The following is an 18,052-nucleotide window of genomic DNA, read 5'->3' as shown; positions in this document are numbered from 1 at the left end:
TTAGGAAGCAGAGGCAGAGCAGCCCAGTCTCAGGCAGAGCGGGGAATGGGAGCTTTGCCTTAAGCAGGCACTGGGCATTTCCACAAGTACAAAGGAAGTAAATCAAGATTTATATCTAATCCTCCTACTGTGAAAACAGTGTCTGTGGGTATAGGTCTCTGGTGAAGGAACATAACTTAAATCTCTCTTGTTCTTCTCTGTCATCTTCTAGCTATAGCAATCAAGGAGATTTGCAAAAATTAAAGATCTTCACACACCTGTGGAGGCAGGTGTTAACAGCATAAGGTCACAGAGAAGTCCATCAAAGCGCTGAGCTGCAAAATACACCCTAAATTTCTGACTCGTATGTAGGCCCCTGCTCTCTGTGACCAGACGTACTTTCCTTTTCTGTAACCACTAGCAGATTTCTGGTCAAGCTGCTGGCTCTTGTGACATCCCGAGTAAAGATAGGGAGAAAATCAGTCCAAGTGTAGTCATGGATACAGACTTAGGACATGTGAGGACAGAGGTCTGAGGAGAGGAGCCTTTTATTGGGCCTGGGCAAAAATATCTATCATAAGGATAGTTATGAATGACATTTCAGTTCTTCCATAGTCCATATGACAAGGAAGTATTCACATTCCTGCTAGGAGAAAAAGAAAAAGGCAAAATATTTTTCTAAAATTTCTGTGAGTTAATGATAACTGTGAAGTAGTAACAGCAGCAATATTAGGGCCATTGTAGGCACCACCTCAGGCATTATATGGTCTAGTGTAGATGAAGAAGTCTGGGGTGTCTTCAAGTTTTGCTACATTTCTCTTGTGTTTGATCTATCTGTCCATCCATCCATCCATCCATCTGCTCTGCATATTTATGAACACTTATGGATCTAAAAAGATTGATAGTTTAAGAGGCAGTTCAGTGTAGCCAGGTGGTTTGTTGGGCAACTGTATGGTAACTGGGTCATGAATTCAAATTTCAGCTTACACAGTGCAGCTGAGGGTTCTGGGGAAAACTCTGCCAGCTTTGCAGTGTTGATGCCCCCAGCCACAGACTATCCATGGAGGGAGAGGGTGCTCATCACAGTCACAAGAGCATTGTGCCTAGTAATCCCATAAGATAGAAGGACTCATGTTGCTACTTTGTTTAGTACTAGAAAGGGAAGACATGAGAAGGAGAGTTGCAGAAAACACAAGAAGTGGGTGAAAGAACATCCTAATGTCCTACTGTGTCCTCACTGTACTCTACACAGCATTGCCCTCGATACCACATTCCTTATCTGACTTTTTCTGTCATGAAAACCTCGGTTTGGCAGAAAGGAAAGCCCAGGTCTTTCTGGGCTTCCCTTTCCTAACATGCAAAATAACGCCTACTCTAAGATTGTAGTGAGAATTAAAACAAAACAAACATTAAGAACACCTAATATGTGCTCAGTGGGTGGAGGTTCTGTTTCTCCAATTCTGAATACTCACCTTTCCTGCCTTTTCATGAGCCCTATTTTCATAGGAACTGTGCTTTTTGAGATTGCTAACGGATTCAGTAAATTGTCATTATAGCAAGGTAGGCTTTAACAAACATTTCATGGCCTTGGAAATGGGTACTGTTAAGGAATTTAAGGTATCTCAGCAATCCTTCCTTACCTCCCATGATCTATTCTCAACTCAGCAATCAGTGAAACCCAATGTGCTCCCACCTCTATGAATCCCAGCTATTGTGCTGCTCTGGAGTGTTCCTCACTGACTGGAAGGTTTCCTCCAGGAAATGATGAGCTCTCATGCCACTCTGGTCTTTGCTCAAATGACGCTACTAGTGAGGCATTCCCAGACCATTCCCAAGACCAACACTCATCTTTGTTTTTTTTTTTCCTCCACTACATCTAACTGGCCTCTAGTACACTAATACCATTTATACATTTATTTTAGTCTCCCACAAGTGAGAACGTAAGCTCTATGAGGCTAGGGATTTTTTTTTTCCTGTTCATCATTGTATTTGCAATGTCTACTAGACGCCAGTTGTAAGCACTCAGAAATATTTCTTGAGAAGGACAGAAGAGTTAACTTGAGGTTGTTCTAATTGGTCAAAAACTGGAACATTTTGAGTATCAAAGTAAATAATGGTAGTATGGGATTATAACCCATTGAATAACATAACTCTTGAGATATATGGATATATGTGAATGAATAATGAGAAGGGAAAACTCTCCTATGCAACAGGAAGCCAACTAATAAATGGGAAAATCATTTGGCAACCAACCATATTCCAACCAATAATACACAACCTGAATCTAATCCCAGGAAACTATCAGACAAGCCCACACTGAAGGGCACTGTGCAAAAGAACTGATGCACACTCTTAAAAATGGTCAGTGTCATAAAATAGAGACACTTAGGAAATGCTTCATAATACAGGACTGAAGACACGTGGCAATAGAATGTAATGAATGGACTTGGATTTTCATTTGCTATAAAGGACGTTATCTGGATAACAGGCAAGATATGAATAAAGTTTGTGGAGTAGATAATAGAAGCGTATCAATGCTAATTTCCTGATTTGAGAATTGTGCTGTGGTTACATAACAGAATTCCTTTCAGGATATAGATACTGAAGTATCTAGGGACAAAAGGACAGCTTGTTCATAATAGTTACGTGAATAGGCATATGTGTATGTACGTCGATCTGTGCTTTGTGTGAATATGTACACACGTACACAAATTGACAAAGAAGAGGACGGAATACGGCAAAGTAAAATGTTAACACTCGTGAATATACCTGTGGGTTGGCTGGAAGTAATATTATTCTTGCAACTTTTCCCTAAGTTTTTTTTTTTTAAGATCTTATTTATTTTATCAGAGAGATAATGCAAGGGTGGGGAGGAACAGACACAGAGAGAAAGAATCTCAAACAGACTCTGCGCTGAGCATGGAGCCTAAAGCGGGATTCCACCTCTTGACCTGAGCCAAAATCAAGAGTCGGATGCTTAACGACTGAGTCACTCGGGCACCCCATCCTTAAGTTTGAAGTTGTGTCAAAAATAATTATTTTGACTGACTGACTGAATGAATGAATGAAGACAGAGGCCCAGGGAAAATTTTCCAGACTTGTCATAATGAAACAAGAGGGGTCACTGACCATTGCATAAAATGTGTGCTGGAGGGTGACAGGTGCTGCAGCCAGTGGTCCAAGCCTGGCCACACCAGCCACGTGGGACCTGCCATTCTGCAGCACCCACGTGCACACCAATGGCAACAGAAAAAAGGTCACGCCAAACAAGGTCTGCTACCACATGGCAACTGCTAACCACTGCAGGTCTGGAGGTGGATCTGTGCAGTTTTGCCTTTGTTCTCAATATTTCATGACCTACTTATGGACTGGTAACGTGTCACTCTCTTCAAGCAAAACCACCGGCTCCATATTTTGAGATGAGATTTTCCTTGTTGTTGTTGTCTGCCATGCTGCGCTCGGTAATTACACTCCCGCCTTTACTCCTCCTGGTCTATATTATAGATTAATGTAGGTTTGATCACCTTTACCCAGAGTATCACTCAGGAATGCAGGCAGGAGAGTAATGCTAGTTTTACTATGCCAGACCCCGGGTCGATACATAATTAAATCATATTTTAATGGAATAGACATAAAAGGCAGATAGATGGAGGCTGTACTTAGTCTTAAGACTGGAGCTCAGAAAACAAGGTAGCTCCAGCCTCCTACGGTTTCCTGCCCAGGAAGATACATAGTTTTAACTATTATTATTCTCTTTTTCTCTTTTCATTAAAAACCTCCTATATTGCCCTGAATTCTAAACATTGCTGTGGATGAAAATCAAGGTTTGAGGGTTTATTATTCCTGTTGTTTTGAGTCTGATACCTGTCTCATTCTCCAGCTCTGACCAGATCGTTCAGACAAGCCCCAGGAAAACAATATCATAGAATCTCCTGTGGAGATGAGCCCCCAAAAGCCAAGTGTGGCTCATCAGTCAACCCCAGCACCATTAGCATGTCTCCAGAGGACTTTCATTCCATAACTGCCATGTATGATTTAAGAAAAGACTTTTGGAAAAGGAGAAAAGGGGGTGAGGAGTAGAACAGAGGACAAAGAGAGAAGTTAAGCAAAATCTTCTCTTTATCACAGGAGACTCCTCTTTCAGTATTATGCAGGCCTGAAACCAAGAGTGGTTCAGAATTCTTTGGGCGGTTGACTCAAAATGATACTTGAAGACACCACCAGTTAAGATTTTCATTCTGTATTTCTGGGATTTTCCATATTTTTTGTGTTCCTTACCTGTAAGATAGCCCTGGCACCCCTGGCACTAACTTTTGAGAAAAGATTGTGCAATTCTTGAAAAACAGGGGCTTGTTTGTCTGTCCAATAAGAGAGGGTAGGCTTCTGAAATGGAGGTTGGAGGTGGTCAAGGTTAAATGCTCAGTCTTAAGGTCTCGGATGATGCTGCTGTGGTGGAAAATACAACCACTCAGGTACCGTCCTACATCTAAGCAGCTTGTGAATTAATAAGCAAGGATGTCAGGTTGGGAGGGTTGATTAGTAGTAACTGGAAATAATGCTACAGCTCATCAAGCCATTATACTACATTAGCTGGGGTGGGGAAAGGAGCAGTGAGAACAGTGGATTACAACAAGCAACAAGCACAATTCACTGAGGATAGAAGCATATGCTCTACGATGAAAAGGTTTAAAGATCTGGGTCACCCACTTGGTATTATCTGAAATAGGATCGCAGGCAGGGAGATGGCATGAAGGGGGCTGGGGTGGAAGGGAATTACATTCCTCCTGGAGTGCATATCTGAGTTTGCTGAAATGTGAGCAATCCCACAGAGAGATTAAACCGTTTGCATACGTTAAACGGCTTGAGTTTACACACACATGCCTAGGTGTTTACCAATTAATATACTAAAGGAATCACAAATCATGTGTAAGCCACCAATTCCTAGACACAATTTAAGCCTCATCTTTCATGCAGTGTCGGGCTTGTGTTCAGCTTGTTTACTAGGAGGAGCGGGATAGCAGCTCATTGAGATGCCTTAGGGTGAAAGACAGGGAAGGGGAGTGTGTGGGTCTCTGCAGCACACGACTACCATGGTTTTTATATCTGCCAATTTGTTCTATGGATTCACATTTTGAATGGGAAAAACAGAGTCTTCTGGAGCAAACCTGAGTCTTGTTCCTAAATTGTTTTCTTTTAGCCTGGGAAAGGACAAGGGATTATCAGCTCACAATACCATCATTGTTGAAATGATGAAACATGGAGTATGGCATGGGGTAGAGTGACATGGCCAAAGTCTTACCTTGCTTGTGACAGAGCAGGGACTAGACTCTCCAGTCCTGTTAGCAGTGGTGGTTGAAAGGTATGTGTCGGGGCAGGCAGGGGACAGAACAGAAGTTCCTGGGGACATTCCCCAAACCTAGCATTTCTAAGGTAAGACACTGGCATGAGAGTTAAAAGAGTGTACTCAAGGGACTGAGTCTTAGGATGGCAGGGCACTGAGGTCAGTTATTTGCAACAGAAGCTTGGGGTAGTTTCCCATTTTTACTGTATCATAGACTTAGTAGCTTAAATCAACACAAACATTATACAGTACTATAGGTCAGAAGTCTCACTGAGCTAAAATGAAGGTGTCAGAGGGGCCATGTTCCTTTGTGAGGGGCTAGAGAAGAATCCATTTCCTTGCTTCTTCCAGCTTCAGGAAGCTACTCACATTCCTTGGCTGGAGGCCCCTCTTCTACTTGCTGCTAGCAGAGCATCTTTACATCTTTGTATCTGACTCTGATACTCCTGCCTTCCTCTTACAAGGACCCTTCCATGATCCCACCTGCATAATCCAGGGTAATTTCTCCTTCTTAAGGTCCTTAACCTTAATTCCACCTGTAAAGTGCCTTTCATCATGTGGGATAACATTCGCAGGTTCTAGGTATCAGAATGTGGATATATTTGGCCATGCGGGGGAGCATTCCTCTGTCTGCTACCTGACTTTTAATGGCTTGTTCACTTTAAACTTAGAACCTAGAGATCCCTCTGCTTCTGCCTCCTGATCCTCTGTTGTCTCCAAGACACTACACAACTGAACAGAGGTGTCGGTTGACCTTTGGGCATGCCACTTCTCATTTCCAGATTGAAGCTTCGTATCTGCATGTGACTTTACAGAGTCCTGAGAAGTGACTTTTCCTTTGCCTTAAAGATGATAACCAAAGGAGTTAGAAGGTTAGTCATCTAGGTTTTTTAAAGCGTGGTGTGGATTGTCTTAGAAAGCATGGAGACCAGCCTCAGTGTGGGCTAGTGTGTTCTCCCGGTATTTTTATTAGGCTATAACTAAGTGAAGTGGAAAGGATGATATATATTAAATATCTTAATAGGACAGGTTATTTCTACTTCCAGCGTGGGCAATAAAAGAGATGGCACATACAAATAAAAATAATTACAGTATGTGGTGATCCTTTACAATATGCAATCAAACTCATGAACTGATGACTTTCTTCTTATTGAATTAAGGAGCACCTTCCATTCGGACCTATTAACAACATTCACAAACTATTGTTATCTTGTCAATGGCATCTTTAATTAAAGACTCCTCTGGACTGATCTAATCACTTCATATTGTCAGCTCACAGGAGCTTCAAACATACTCTGATGAAAATGACGGCTATTTTTATTTATACATATTTGTTTGTGGACCAAGGGGGCGTGGGGTGGAAGGAACGGGGAAGAGCATGGTACGGGGAAATTCTTTCCAAAAAGAAAAAGCAGATCATACAACGACAGTGTAAGAGTTCTCCAGGACCCCCCCCCCCCCCCGCTTTTCTTTTCCTTCTTCCTTTCTTCTTCTCTCCCTTCCTCTCATTTTGGGGGTAATGGCATTGTGTTCTAACCTAAATGACTTTGTGAAGGAGCCAGTGTGATTTCGCTGCAGTAAAGAGCACAGTCTTCAGCTAAAGGTGCATTAACCCTTCTAAGCCATTAAGATACCATTTGATTAATTGCCCCTTTTATCACACTGCATGGCAGTGGTAGCCTGAAAGAATTAATGTGTTTCCCAAATGGCAGCAATTTGCTCCCCTTGCACTAGTGGAAAGAGTCCCTTTGTTTGTTCCTTTGAAAGCACCTTTCCTCCTTAGCAGTTCCTTCTGCCTGATACAGAGCTCATTAATGCCAAAGCCTCTCCAAAGGATAGATATTTGTCATTCTGATTCTTGCAATAAAAATTTTGAAAACCTCACTTAAAGCAACAAGCAGGATTCTAATCTATGGCTGAACACTGAACAGAACTGGTGACAGAAATAATCTGTTCACCTTTATCCATCACTATCTAGTAAAGAGGGCCCGACAAAGCTTGTTCAAGGTGGCATAAGCCACCTGCCCGGCTCACTGATCTCCTTCTCTGAACACCAGTCCACTGGAGTCCACTGTTTGGACTCCACATAGTATACCTTTAGAATATAAATCAGAGGCTCCAGTGTGATGAGAGATCAAAGTAGACTCAGTGGAACTGATGCCAAGAGTTCTTCGTATCTTCACAAGGCTCTGATTTTAGAGTGAACAATTAAAACCTTTGCTATCACTGAATTAATCTTTCCTGTGAGTCTAGGGATGTAGTAGCGGTCAAAACGGAACCCAGCATCTTTGGGACAGAGCTAAAGCGAATTCCATGGACTCTAGAGAACTTATCTACATAATTAAAAAAAATAAGGCCAGATGAAAGAAAATAATATCAAAATATAGTATTTGTATGGTACTTTATACTTTTCACCAGAATTCTCATATGTGACATCATTTTGTCCTCACCATGCAATATTTCTAGATGGTAAAGTTGATGCCCAGAGAAAATAACTTGCTCACAGCCATTCAGGCTATAGGTGGCATGAGAGAGTTGGAACTCAGGCCTTTTGAATCTGTATTCTCAAGATCCCCCATCATCTCATTTCTGATCATTCTTTAACTCTTGGGATGCCAATGACTGTGTCTACACTACTTTATTGACAAGTTATGTATGTTATCAGTTCACTTCAGTGAACTCTAGGACTTACAGATCCTTACCCAACTAGAGAGGCAACGAAAACAAAGGTAGGCAGAAGACTGTGCCCTGCACAAAGCAGGCGGGCATGGTCTGTGCCCAATATCGTGATGTTTTGCTGAAAGTGTACTACTGCCACACACTCTAGCCAAAAGCTCAACATGGGATTTCGATTCAGCAGCTGTCTTTTGTCTTGGTTACAAATATTACTTTTGCGTTGTATTGATTTATTCTTTAATCAATTTCCTTTCTACTCCCTTTCCTGTAATTCAACGGGCTGTGTTTATTCCCTGGAAAGAAATCCAAAGTGGCTCCTGGAGCAACCATTATCACAAACTCTCAGGTGACCTTCAGCTGGGAAATCTCTCTTAACTAGTTAATCATCAGTTCCCAAAGCAGAATTCTGAGAAGTATCTTTGACTCCTTCATCTCTCACATTAACACCTCCCCCACTCCCAATCTCTTGTGCACAACCAAAGTCAAGGACATTCAAATGTAGGATGACTGTAATTTATTGTCCAAACTCAGATACTTTTGAGGATGAAGAAGGACACTATTAATAACTGTGCTAGGTAAAATAAGACATATCTTCACTGTGTTCACAAAGAAGGTGCTGGTATAAGGAAGACTTCAACTGGAAAGTGGTCGTGGAGATAAAGTAGAAGATAATATACTGAAAATGTAAATATGACCAGGTCTCCTGAAGCTTATCTTTCCCCAAGCTTATCTACCAGGTAAATGTCAGTTTCCCCTAGGCAGCAAATAACCCTCCCTCTACATAGTCTAGTCCTTATCACTCCTCCTTTCATATTTTGTTCAGATTTGCTTAGTTCCAAAATATATGAAGCTATTTATACCACCGTGCCTTTGCACATTCTATTCTTTGACTGGAAAGCCTTTTCCTCACTTTCTATTTTTAAGTCAATTGTTACTTCCTCTTGGAAATCTTCCCTGACTGAGCCTTTAGACAGGGTCCATCCCTTTGCCCCTGGTTAACATTTGTGTGTCTTTGTCACCACATGTATCATGCTGCAATATCCTCGGTGATTTGAGTAACTGGGTTTACTTTGGGGACTTAATCTATTATGGTATTAGGTGGCTCTAGTTTTCCTAGTACAAGTTGACCCTTGAACAATATGGGGGTTGGGGGGCCACTCCCACACGGTTGAAAATGAGTATAATTTTTGACTCTCCCAAAACTTAACAGCTTACTGTTGACTGGAAGCCTTACCGAGAACATTTACAGTTGATTAATACGTATTTGTATGTTGCATGTATTATATACTGTATTCTTATGATAAAGCTAGAGAAGAGAACATGTTAAGAAATTCATAAGAGAAAATACATTTAGAGCACTCTATTGAAAAAAAAATCAGCATATAAGTGGATGTGCACAGTTCAAACCTGTGCTGTTCAAGGGTCGGTTATAATTGCTAACGCTTGTGCTTAGTGGAACTGCCCATGGTAACAGGGTCCCTCGAAGACTTCTCATTTTGATTCTATAACTATTAAAATAGTTTATTTATAAAACATATAAGACCTAAAAAACTATTTTAGAAATTTAATCTTACATCTGATTCAAAATTCCACCCCCGCTCCCCAATACCAGGAACACAGACACACGTATCCACATACTCATGCACTCGCACATACACAGGGCTCTTGATGCTTGGTCTGGAGGAGCCTGCTCCCTCCTGTATTCCCTCATCCACAAGTGTATCCCTATGGCACTATGGTGGAGAGCAGGGATATAAAAATACACCATCTCCTTATATAACCACCTGCGACAAGGTGGTAATATTGTCTTGGATGACTTAAGTGTCTTAAGATAACCCTTACTGGAATTGGTACAGATAGGCAGGTGCTCCAAAAATCCTCCCTGACAGAGGGTGCTGGTGATGGGATTAAAGCAGTTACCATGGAACCTCTGTAGTTTCTTGCTGGTCTGTTACTTCCGCCAACTGGTCCCCATCTGGCACCATCCTGACCTTGTTCTTTGACTTCTTTGCCTCACATTGCACTGGCCCCTGGCAATCCTGTTTTCATTTTCACCTCCACTCCCTTCTGACTCAGATCAATCTGCCCAACTCCTTGGGAGGATGGGGACCTGGGAATAACAAATACCCTTTGCCCCTCTCTTCTTGGCTTTAGCAGCATGGAACAAGTCAACAAATGTACAAACCATGAGAAAATCAAACATCAGTGTCCAATTCTCCCACAGACTTTATGAGTAATTCTCTTGGGGCTACTCTCTTTGACTTTGGAGAGAGCAGGGGCAGCCATGTTTTTATACCTGTACTCCTCTCTCCTAGTCCCTTTCTTTTTATCAATAGGGAGGAAGAGGGCAGGGTGTGTAAGTGTGTTGAGGAGCAGTACTGTCCATGTTGATGAAATGATGCTTCTTGGAAAGTTCTACAGGGAGGTGGGAAAATTTGCCTTTGGCTTAGAATGTGGGGGCGCTTCTCTCTTTTTTTTATAAATCAGTTCTGAGCTTTGTCAATTTTCAGAACACAGAAGAAATCCACTGTACTCCCAAACATTCTGCAACATATACATAACTCTGTTCTCCAACCATCACCTTGACCAGAAATAAACTTACAGAAGGGATTGCATTTTATCCTGCTCCACAGTACTGGATGCATTTGGGACTTGATAGTCATGGACTACATTGAGCTCTAATACTAATTGTGAAAACATTTCCAGAAGTCTACAACATTTTTTTTTTGCAGTGAGAAGGTGCAGTGTTTTTGGTCTGAGCTGGGCAATGGCTTGAGACAGAGCATAGTGGGTAGGTCCCCCAACCTGGAGAAGCCCAACAGAGATACAAATCAACCCAGAAGCTTTTAATCAGATTTTCTCCCTGGTGGCAATGTCCTGACCAGTCACCTGGTGTCAGGCAGGGGAGAGCCAAAGGCAGGTGCTCTTGTTTTGGGGACCTCCACACTAACTGCAGTAGCCCAGTGGCCAGGGTTCTTTACCTTGTGAGAAATCAGAGCTCTGGGAGGCCCCAGAAAAGTGTGTGTGGTTTCCTATTTTACTGTGACAAGGAGTTTTAGAATGGCCTCAAATGTCCACTTTAATATAAAGACTAGTCTACTACAGATTCATTCATTAAAATTTCATTTTTACAAGCATGGCCATACCTACCCAGGTTTTCTTACTCTTGTAGAAATGAGGTCAAAATGAGCCTAAAGGTGTTTCTTGGTGTTTGTATCTTCTGCTAGGTATGATACATGAGGACGTATGTGTGTGTGCATGCTTGTTGTTCTTGCTACCTTGGTGGCAAAGCTACGTCATTCCACAGGAGCAGCCTCCACCGCCATGTTTAACTGTGAGCCATTACCAGGAAAGAAACTCTCTTCATTTTCCAAGGTGACTTTTTGCATCTTCCTAATCTCGTATATGGTCTTACCTCATGCTTTGCCATTAAAACTGTTGCTCCATCAAGGCACCCTAAAAACAGGTAATGTTTCATAACACTACCGTGTCTACTTCCCTGATCTTCACCTCTAGAAGTACCCAGTGGGTCATACCATTCAACAGCAAAACAAACAAACAAACAGAAGAGAAAAAGTGGTTGAAACACACTATCTGGGCTGAGCCCAAATTCCAAAATATGTGTCCTTTTGTAAATTCTTCAGTAAGGTTACTTATATTTCCTATTCCAGTTTAAGCATTTGGTCAGGGATATCCACATGACAGTATAATTGGAAAAAGAAATGAGTGTTTGCTTTTGGTTTCATTTTATTGCTTCTTGGAAGAAAGCTCCATATAATAATTTTCTGGTCCAGTTCTCTACTCTCCAACTATGGGGTGGGAGGGGTGCAGGAGCTGGGGGAGGAGCAGAGAGAAGGCTGTGCTGCATCCACGTCATTTTCTTATTTTACTACATGTGGGGGGAGTCTCTGAAATGAGACTTTAATTCTCTTGTTGAAATACCTGCATTTTATTAAAAAAATTATCAAAACCTGGTCAGAGAGGATGAGAAAAATTTTCCCTGAAAGCTTCTGTAGAGATGCAACAACAACCCCAGATTCGTTCAAATTGAAATTTGGGGAAAAAAGGGGGCTTTCGGAGAATGAACAGTGCTGCTTTCCTGCCCTCTAAAGGGGCTGATGGGAAAGGAGGCCATGTTTAGTATTGAGCTAGCTGATTAAATACCTAGATCTAGGAGGAGCCCTAGGGCTTCTACCAGCATATACTTCTGGCAGCCCAAATTTCATGCCTTTGCCTTTCTGTGAGGCTCTTCTAGTTCCCGTTCTTTTGATGTCACTAAAGGTCCTCTAATCCATGAGTGGGCAGTGCATGAAACCTAACTCTTTGTCTGATCTGTGCCCTGGCCTAGGGTACTGTTGGAAGAAAGCTGCTTAAGATAATGACTTAAAGCAGGGAAAGATATCTGGATTTAGCCACTCCCCCTACCCTTCTTATGTTACATAGATAATGGAAAACGTATCCTGGAGCTGGAAATTGAGGTACTGCCCTTATGCCTTCTTTGCCTGGCCAAAGTCTACTGATGTCTTAGACTCAGGTCAAGTGATGGCTCCTGGAAGCCACTCTCTCCATACCCCATCTATAAGTCTATACTTAGACTAGATTAAGGGCCATTTTGTATTTTTCCATGGGTTTTCCATAAGATCCCCTACTGCAGTGTTGTTCTACATTGAGTTGCAAAGTTATCACAGCCTTCCCAAATCTGAGACCCTCCCCATCCATTTCTCTCTCACCAAGCGTGCTTTACTGGACTCATAGGTAACATACCTAATTGCACCTTAAGGTAGGGATTATGATGTAACATCATAATACATTGTAAGTCAGACACTCTTGGTTTGGTGCCTAGTCTTGCTATAATCTAAGTCAAGCTTACCAACTTTTCTTGGTGTTCATTTTCAAATCTATAAAAATTAAGATAATCATATTCTGTTTACCATACAGGCTCGACATGAAGATTAAAGGATATACTGTAGGTAGAATGCTTTGCCAAACATTAAGTGTAGCAATGAGGAGAGAACACCTATTTTATCATCTTTTAGATTTTTGCATCACTGTGAGCCATGCAACCCCACCATACCCCTATAAGGTGGATATCTATTATTTTTCAGAGGAGGACACATCTGAGTTATAGTTTTATGAACCTCCCTAAGGTTACATGGATAACAGCAGTGAAGCTTAGATCAGAACCCAAGGCCTCTGAGAGTGGAGCTCACACTCCTAGCCACTGACCTCAGAAGTTTCCTAACATTCTGTCTGCTAAGATCCAGCAATTTAGTGGGACCTGTTTCCAGCCTCTGTGCTCTCAGTTCTATGATGTAACAACAGCAATTTACCTGATGTACTTCTAAGGAAAGTTTAACCTGATCCTGACTTTCTGTCTTGCTTAATTGTCAGTGCTCAGACAGTGATTCCAGAGGATGCCTCTTTAGAGGGGCCAAGAGTTGGAGCTGAAAGTCAGAAAGCTATTTCCATAAAGTCTCTGACATTAGGGAGAGATGATATCCTTTAGTTTGTGAGCACTAGAATTGTGGTCAGGTAACCTGAAGTCAAATCCCAGCTCTGCCAGTAAAGTAACAGCCCTTGGAAAGCAGCTTGGCTTCTTAAAACCTTCATTTGCTTAGATTGTTTTTTTTTTCTTATCTCTAAATTTGCTACAAAATCCTCTTCTTTTGACATCTTGGAAGACTTAAATGAGTCAAATGCATGTGAGAGCACTTTGCAAGTTACATGGAAGCAGAGGTAATCATTACTTTTTCAAGAACGCAAAGTCCTCGTCCAGCAAACCATTTAATATGTATGTACACACAAAAAGTCAACAGAGATAATTTCTGAAGTCTTATGAGTAACCAAAGGTCCAGATCACTGCAGGAGGCTGGAAAAGATTCATTAAAATGATCATTCAAGCCTGAACGTGTAGACAGAGCAGGGACATTGAAGAATGACATCATTCCATTTAATGGAAAGTACAGAGCCTCTTCCCGGAGGCTTCCCAGCAATAGAAGTAGGACCTCCTGAGAGGGGCAGGGTGCATTCAATTCATACAATGAACACCCTTACTTAAAATCTACCCAAGTTTCAAAATATAACCATCGGAGCCTGTTTGAATACAGAGAGTTATTTTAAGTGTGTGATTCATTCCACACAGCCCTATCTCTGGGAATCTGGTAGTGAATTTGGATCAATGATTTTAGTAACAGTTCCACTAAATCATCACCCTTCTATCCCAGGTATGTAACTCAGAAAAAAGCAACAGAAAGGTACCATCAATAGGAAAATGGGATGGACTTTAAATATAGCATAAAGAGGCTGTTTGGAAGATCGGCCTGTAATTCTGTGTGTGGAAGCGAGGGAGAGTCAGAGGGTAAAGAGAGCAGTGATGTTTAGGTCTATGGATGGTGAGAAAAAGAGGCCATATTCTGAGCACAAGTTCAGAATGACAGAAGGACAGCATAAAATGAAAATGGTTTTTTAAGTGACATTACAAAGGAAAGGTGACACTAAGCAGCGCCATGTTTGTGGACTTCTGATTAACCACAGGATTAAAAGCTGAAGAATTTAGATCTAAGCAGCCTCCTGTTAGGGATAGAAAAAATTCACCAAGCTTAAGAAAAGTAGCAGCAGAAAGGCATGTGCTATTTTTAGTGTTTTGATAAATAGTTTGGAGCTTCTTGAAAGGGAGTGAGATTGTCAAGGGAGCTAAATGAACAGGAGCCCGGGGACTGGTCATTTTCTTAAGAGCCAGGAACACATAGGAAGGTTTGAGCAACATGAAAAGGCATGTGTGCTTCTGACAATGGTACTTTGTTCTCCATTTAATAGACAGGAAAACGCACACCTCACAGATCTGAAGTCTTGGATGAACCGTTCCTGCATCTGTCCACTGTTTTGGAAAGCAGTAATAAACTCACTTCTTAGATACAGATGGATAAACCGAACTGGTTAGCACAGAACTTACAGAGCTAGTGGTGGCCCATGAGGTGACCGCATCAGGCCAAACCTATCTTTTGAGGTCTGGGGGCTCTGGCATGTTTTTCATATATTTCTCCTTATCTTATAATTGCAGGGCATCTCAAGTGACATTTCCCACATAAGTGCTGTATGTTTAATGCTTTTTGGCACATCCTAGCTCTGACCTCCTCAGATGTAGCTTCTTGTAAGAGAAGGCACTTGAGGTGAATTGTAAATTACGTGCCTTTGAAGATGGAAACTAGCCCTGAGTTGTTTCTCACATAGTGAGGCAGAAGATACTGGGTTTGAGAGGAAAGAGCTGTATGTAGGCTCAGTGGATGGATTATAAGGAAAGAAGGGTGCAGGGGCGAAGGTTGGCAGGAGGTCACGATTCGGGCAGGCTGACTGGATACTACTGCTTGGTACTCAATGTGCATCAGCATACATGTAATGAACCCTGACCTAAATTTTAAACCGGTATGGTTTCTCAAATAAGTCCACCAAAGAGCTAAAAAAAGAGGTGACTCTTATCTAGGAAACTCCATTTTTAGGTCTGCTTAACCGAGGTTCTGAATAAAGTCTCCAAACCCCTCTGCACCTTGGTGGCCTCTATTTGCACGTGGAGGTGCCTTCAGGAGCACAGGTGAGGGATCTCATTCTATAGGACTGAGAAGATAGCAGGAGAGCCAACCACAGCATGGCCTACTAGCAAGCCCTCTGACAGCCTCACCCAACAGCCAGCTAGCAGAGCCTTTTCCACCTCTTCCAAGCTTCCTCTCGAGAAGAAAGTTAAAACTACTGGGCACCAACAAATCCTTTCATGGAGACAGCTATCAGAATCTGTTTAAGCCATCTGTTTCTCTGGCTGTTTTTCCTTTCAGTGTTTTTCCTTCATGTGTTCTTTGCTCACAACAGAAAATCTAGTCTAAAATAACCAAGATGTTAAGTTGGAAAATGCCAGAGGTATACATCCAGTTTATGAGAGAAATTGCTTTCTAAAGAGGAGCTGGGCTGATCTTGTGTGGAGGAAAGCAACGTTTCCACAAATATTATACTTGCGCTAAGAAAATAACCAACTACTTTCATTAAAAGACTCCGCAACAAGATTTGTATTTGTTCATGTAATTGAATTTAATGCTACTGAAATTTGTCAGACCTGAAAACTACTGTGGCGTAGATGGTACTTTCACATTGAGGAAGATTACCTGAGAAATCCGCTCTCAGCCTAGAGCAGCAGGTCTTGTGCTGACCTGAAAAGGTGATAGGTCAGTCATTTTCAGCATTTGCATAATGCCTAGCCCCAAAGGACACCTCCTGGGATGATTTGTTTTGTTTTGTTTTGTTCTGAGAAGAAGACTCTGTGAAGCAGTCATTATTGATGGAGGGGCCCTGCTAATGCCTTGCCTACCAATTTAGTGTCTGCAGACCAGAGGTCAGTCACCTAGATTAGTTACCCAAAATTGCAGAGCCAGCTCTGTATGTTTTCATGCTAGCCAATAGTTTTGCAACTGGTTTTTCCCCTCTATGTAGCCAAGTAACTCACAGATTTTAGCTGCACACTTTCACACCAAGTTATCTTAAAAACCTCAGAATTTCTGCAGAAGCTCCATTCCATATTCAAAATGTCATCAATATGTCATGCTTCTCTGTTTCTCACCTGGGTTCACCTTGGTTGATGGACATGTAGATCTCCCAAGAATTCTCTTCTGGGATGGCGCCATGTGGTATGAGTAAACTCACCCCTAAAGCAGAAAAAGTCAAGAGGTTATTTCAAAGATCTCTAAGCCTCAGTCGAGCACCTTATAGATGTGTGCTCTCTCTCTCTCTCTCTCTCTCTCTCTCCACACACACACACACACACACACACACAATCTCACAGCAATTTATGAAATCCTGATATTTGAAAAGTTTAAAAAGTCCAAGATAATAATAGAGAAAACATTGTTTCCCAACAGTGACATAAAGAGGAGCATGTTATTTGACTGTGTACTCAAGGTTTTTAATTTAAGGTCTTCCTGGCATTTTTTAATTCTCTTAAAAGACTGGGTGTCCTGAGACCAGGCACTATCGAACGTATCTGAGAATATAAGAGTTTATCGGTGTATCTGTTAATCTGCTGCAAAATTTAGGAATGTATTGCAGTATCTTGTCTCTCTCCAGTCATTTCCTGAAAAGGTATCGAGATGGTGGGTGAGCCCTCTAATGCTTTCCTCAGGCCTGGTATGAAATTGTCTTATAAATTATACACCTCAAAGTAAGTTTAAAGAGGTGATCAATAGAGTACTGTATTTTGTCAAGAAAACAGGAGGGGAAAAAAAACGCATGGATAAGTTTAGGGACATTGTAGGTTGTTGTATAGCTGGTATTTCGTCCTCTATTTGCAAACTGAAGCTAAAAAAGATGAAAGTTAAAGGCAACGTAACCATATTTATGGTGGTGTCAAATAAGAAAAAAATCCGCAGCCTAACTTCAGCAAAATCCTACAGTGCGAGGGGGGAAGGCTCAGGAAGGCACATCACACTGCGTCTGCAATGTCCTTTCTCTCCTCTTGTCTACTGCGAAGTAAATATTTCACTTTGGCCAAGAAAGAGGAATCTAGACAGGGCAGAGATGCTCTTTAATGTAGCTTCTTGTTTATAAAAAGAAATGAAATAGAGACACAGTAAGATCTTTGCAAAATAAAATCTCAGAACATCCTCCTATTGTCTGAATAATGTAGTTCCCACCTTTCCCCCTTTCATTAGAGCTAATGTAATTGCACAGAAAGCTTTCAGGTTGCTGATGGTAATTTACATCTAGAGATGGCAGGCTTTACTGATATCCTTCTATGTGCCTGTTAGCTGCTATAGAATCAAGGAATGCAAGACTCATTGCAAAACAAGTAATTTGTGATGCACATTTATGAGCATTATTCAGTAACATGCTAGTTATCATCAGTATCGTTCGCCAGCACTAAGAATGAGGCACATTTAAATCTTGCTTACAGCTTTTCAGCAAGAGTATCCATTTATATTCTGGACTTTAATGTCAATGGAACTGTAATTGCCATACTTAGGGGCCTCTGATCAGGCTCCTCCTTTCATTTCCTGTTCTTTTTTAAATGTAGTTGCC

At 41.6% G+C, this 18,052-nt stretch overlaps 1 protein-coding gene across 2 annotated transcripts in view; it reads right to left on the bottom strand.

Annotated features, from left to right (window-relative positions):
* UNC5D (unc-5 netrin receptor D) overlaps window positions 1-18,052 on the bottom strand; it is a 527,088-nt gene that overhangs the window by 40,459 nt on the left and 468,577 nt on the right. For both annotated transcript variants that reach the window (XM_055335242.1, XM_055335243.1), the window contains one exon: window positions 16,599-16,683. In XM_055335242.1, coding sequence (XP_055191217.1) covers window positions 16,599-16,683 — 85 coding nt within the window. The remainder of the gene's footprint in view (window positions 1-16,598; window positions 16,684-18,052) is intronic.

The sequence above is a fragment of the Nyctereutes procyonoides genome, unplaced genomic scaffold, assembly GCF_905146905.1.
Source record: "Nyctereutes procyonoides isolate TBG_1078 unplaced genomic scaffold, NYPRO_anot_genome, whole genome shotgun sequence".
In the NCBI taxonomy this organism is placed as follows: Eukaryota; Metazoa; Chordata; class Mammalia; order Carnivora; family Canidae; genus Nyctereutes; species Nyctereutes procyonoides.
The sequence above is the reverse complement of the archived record's forward strand: the minus strand, read 5'-3'. Positions and strand labels throughout refer to the sequence as shown.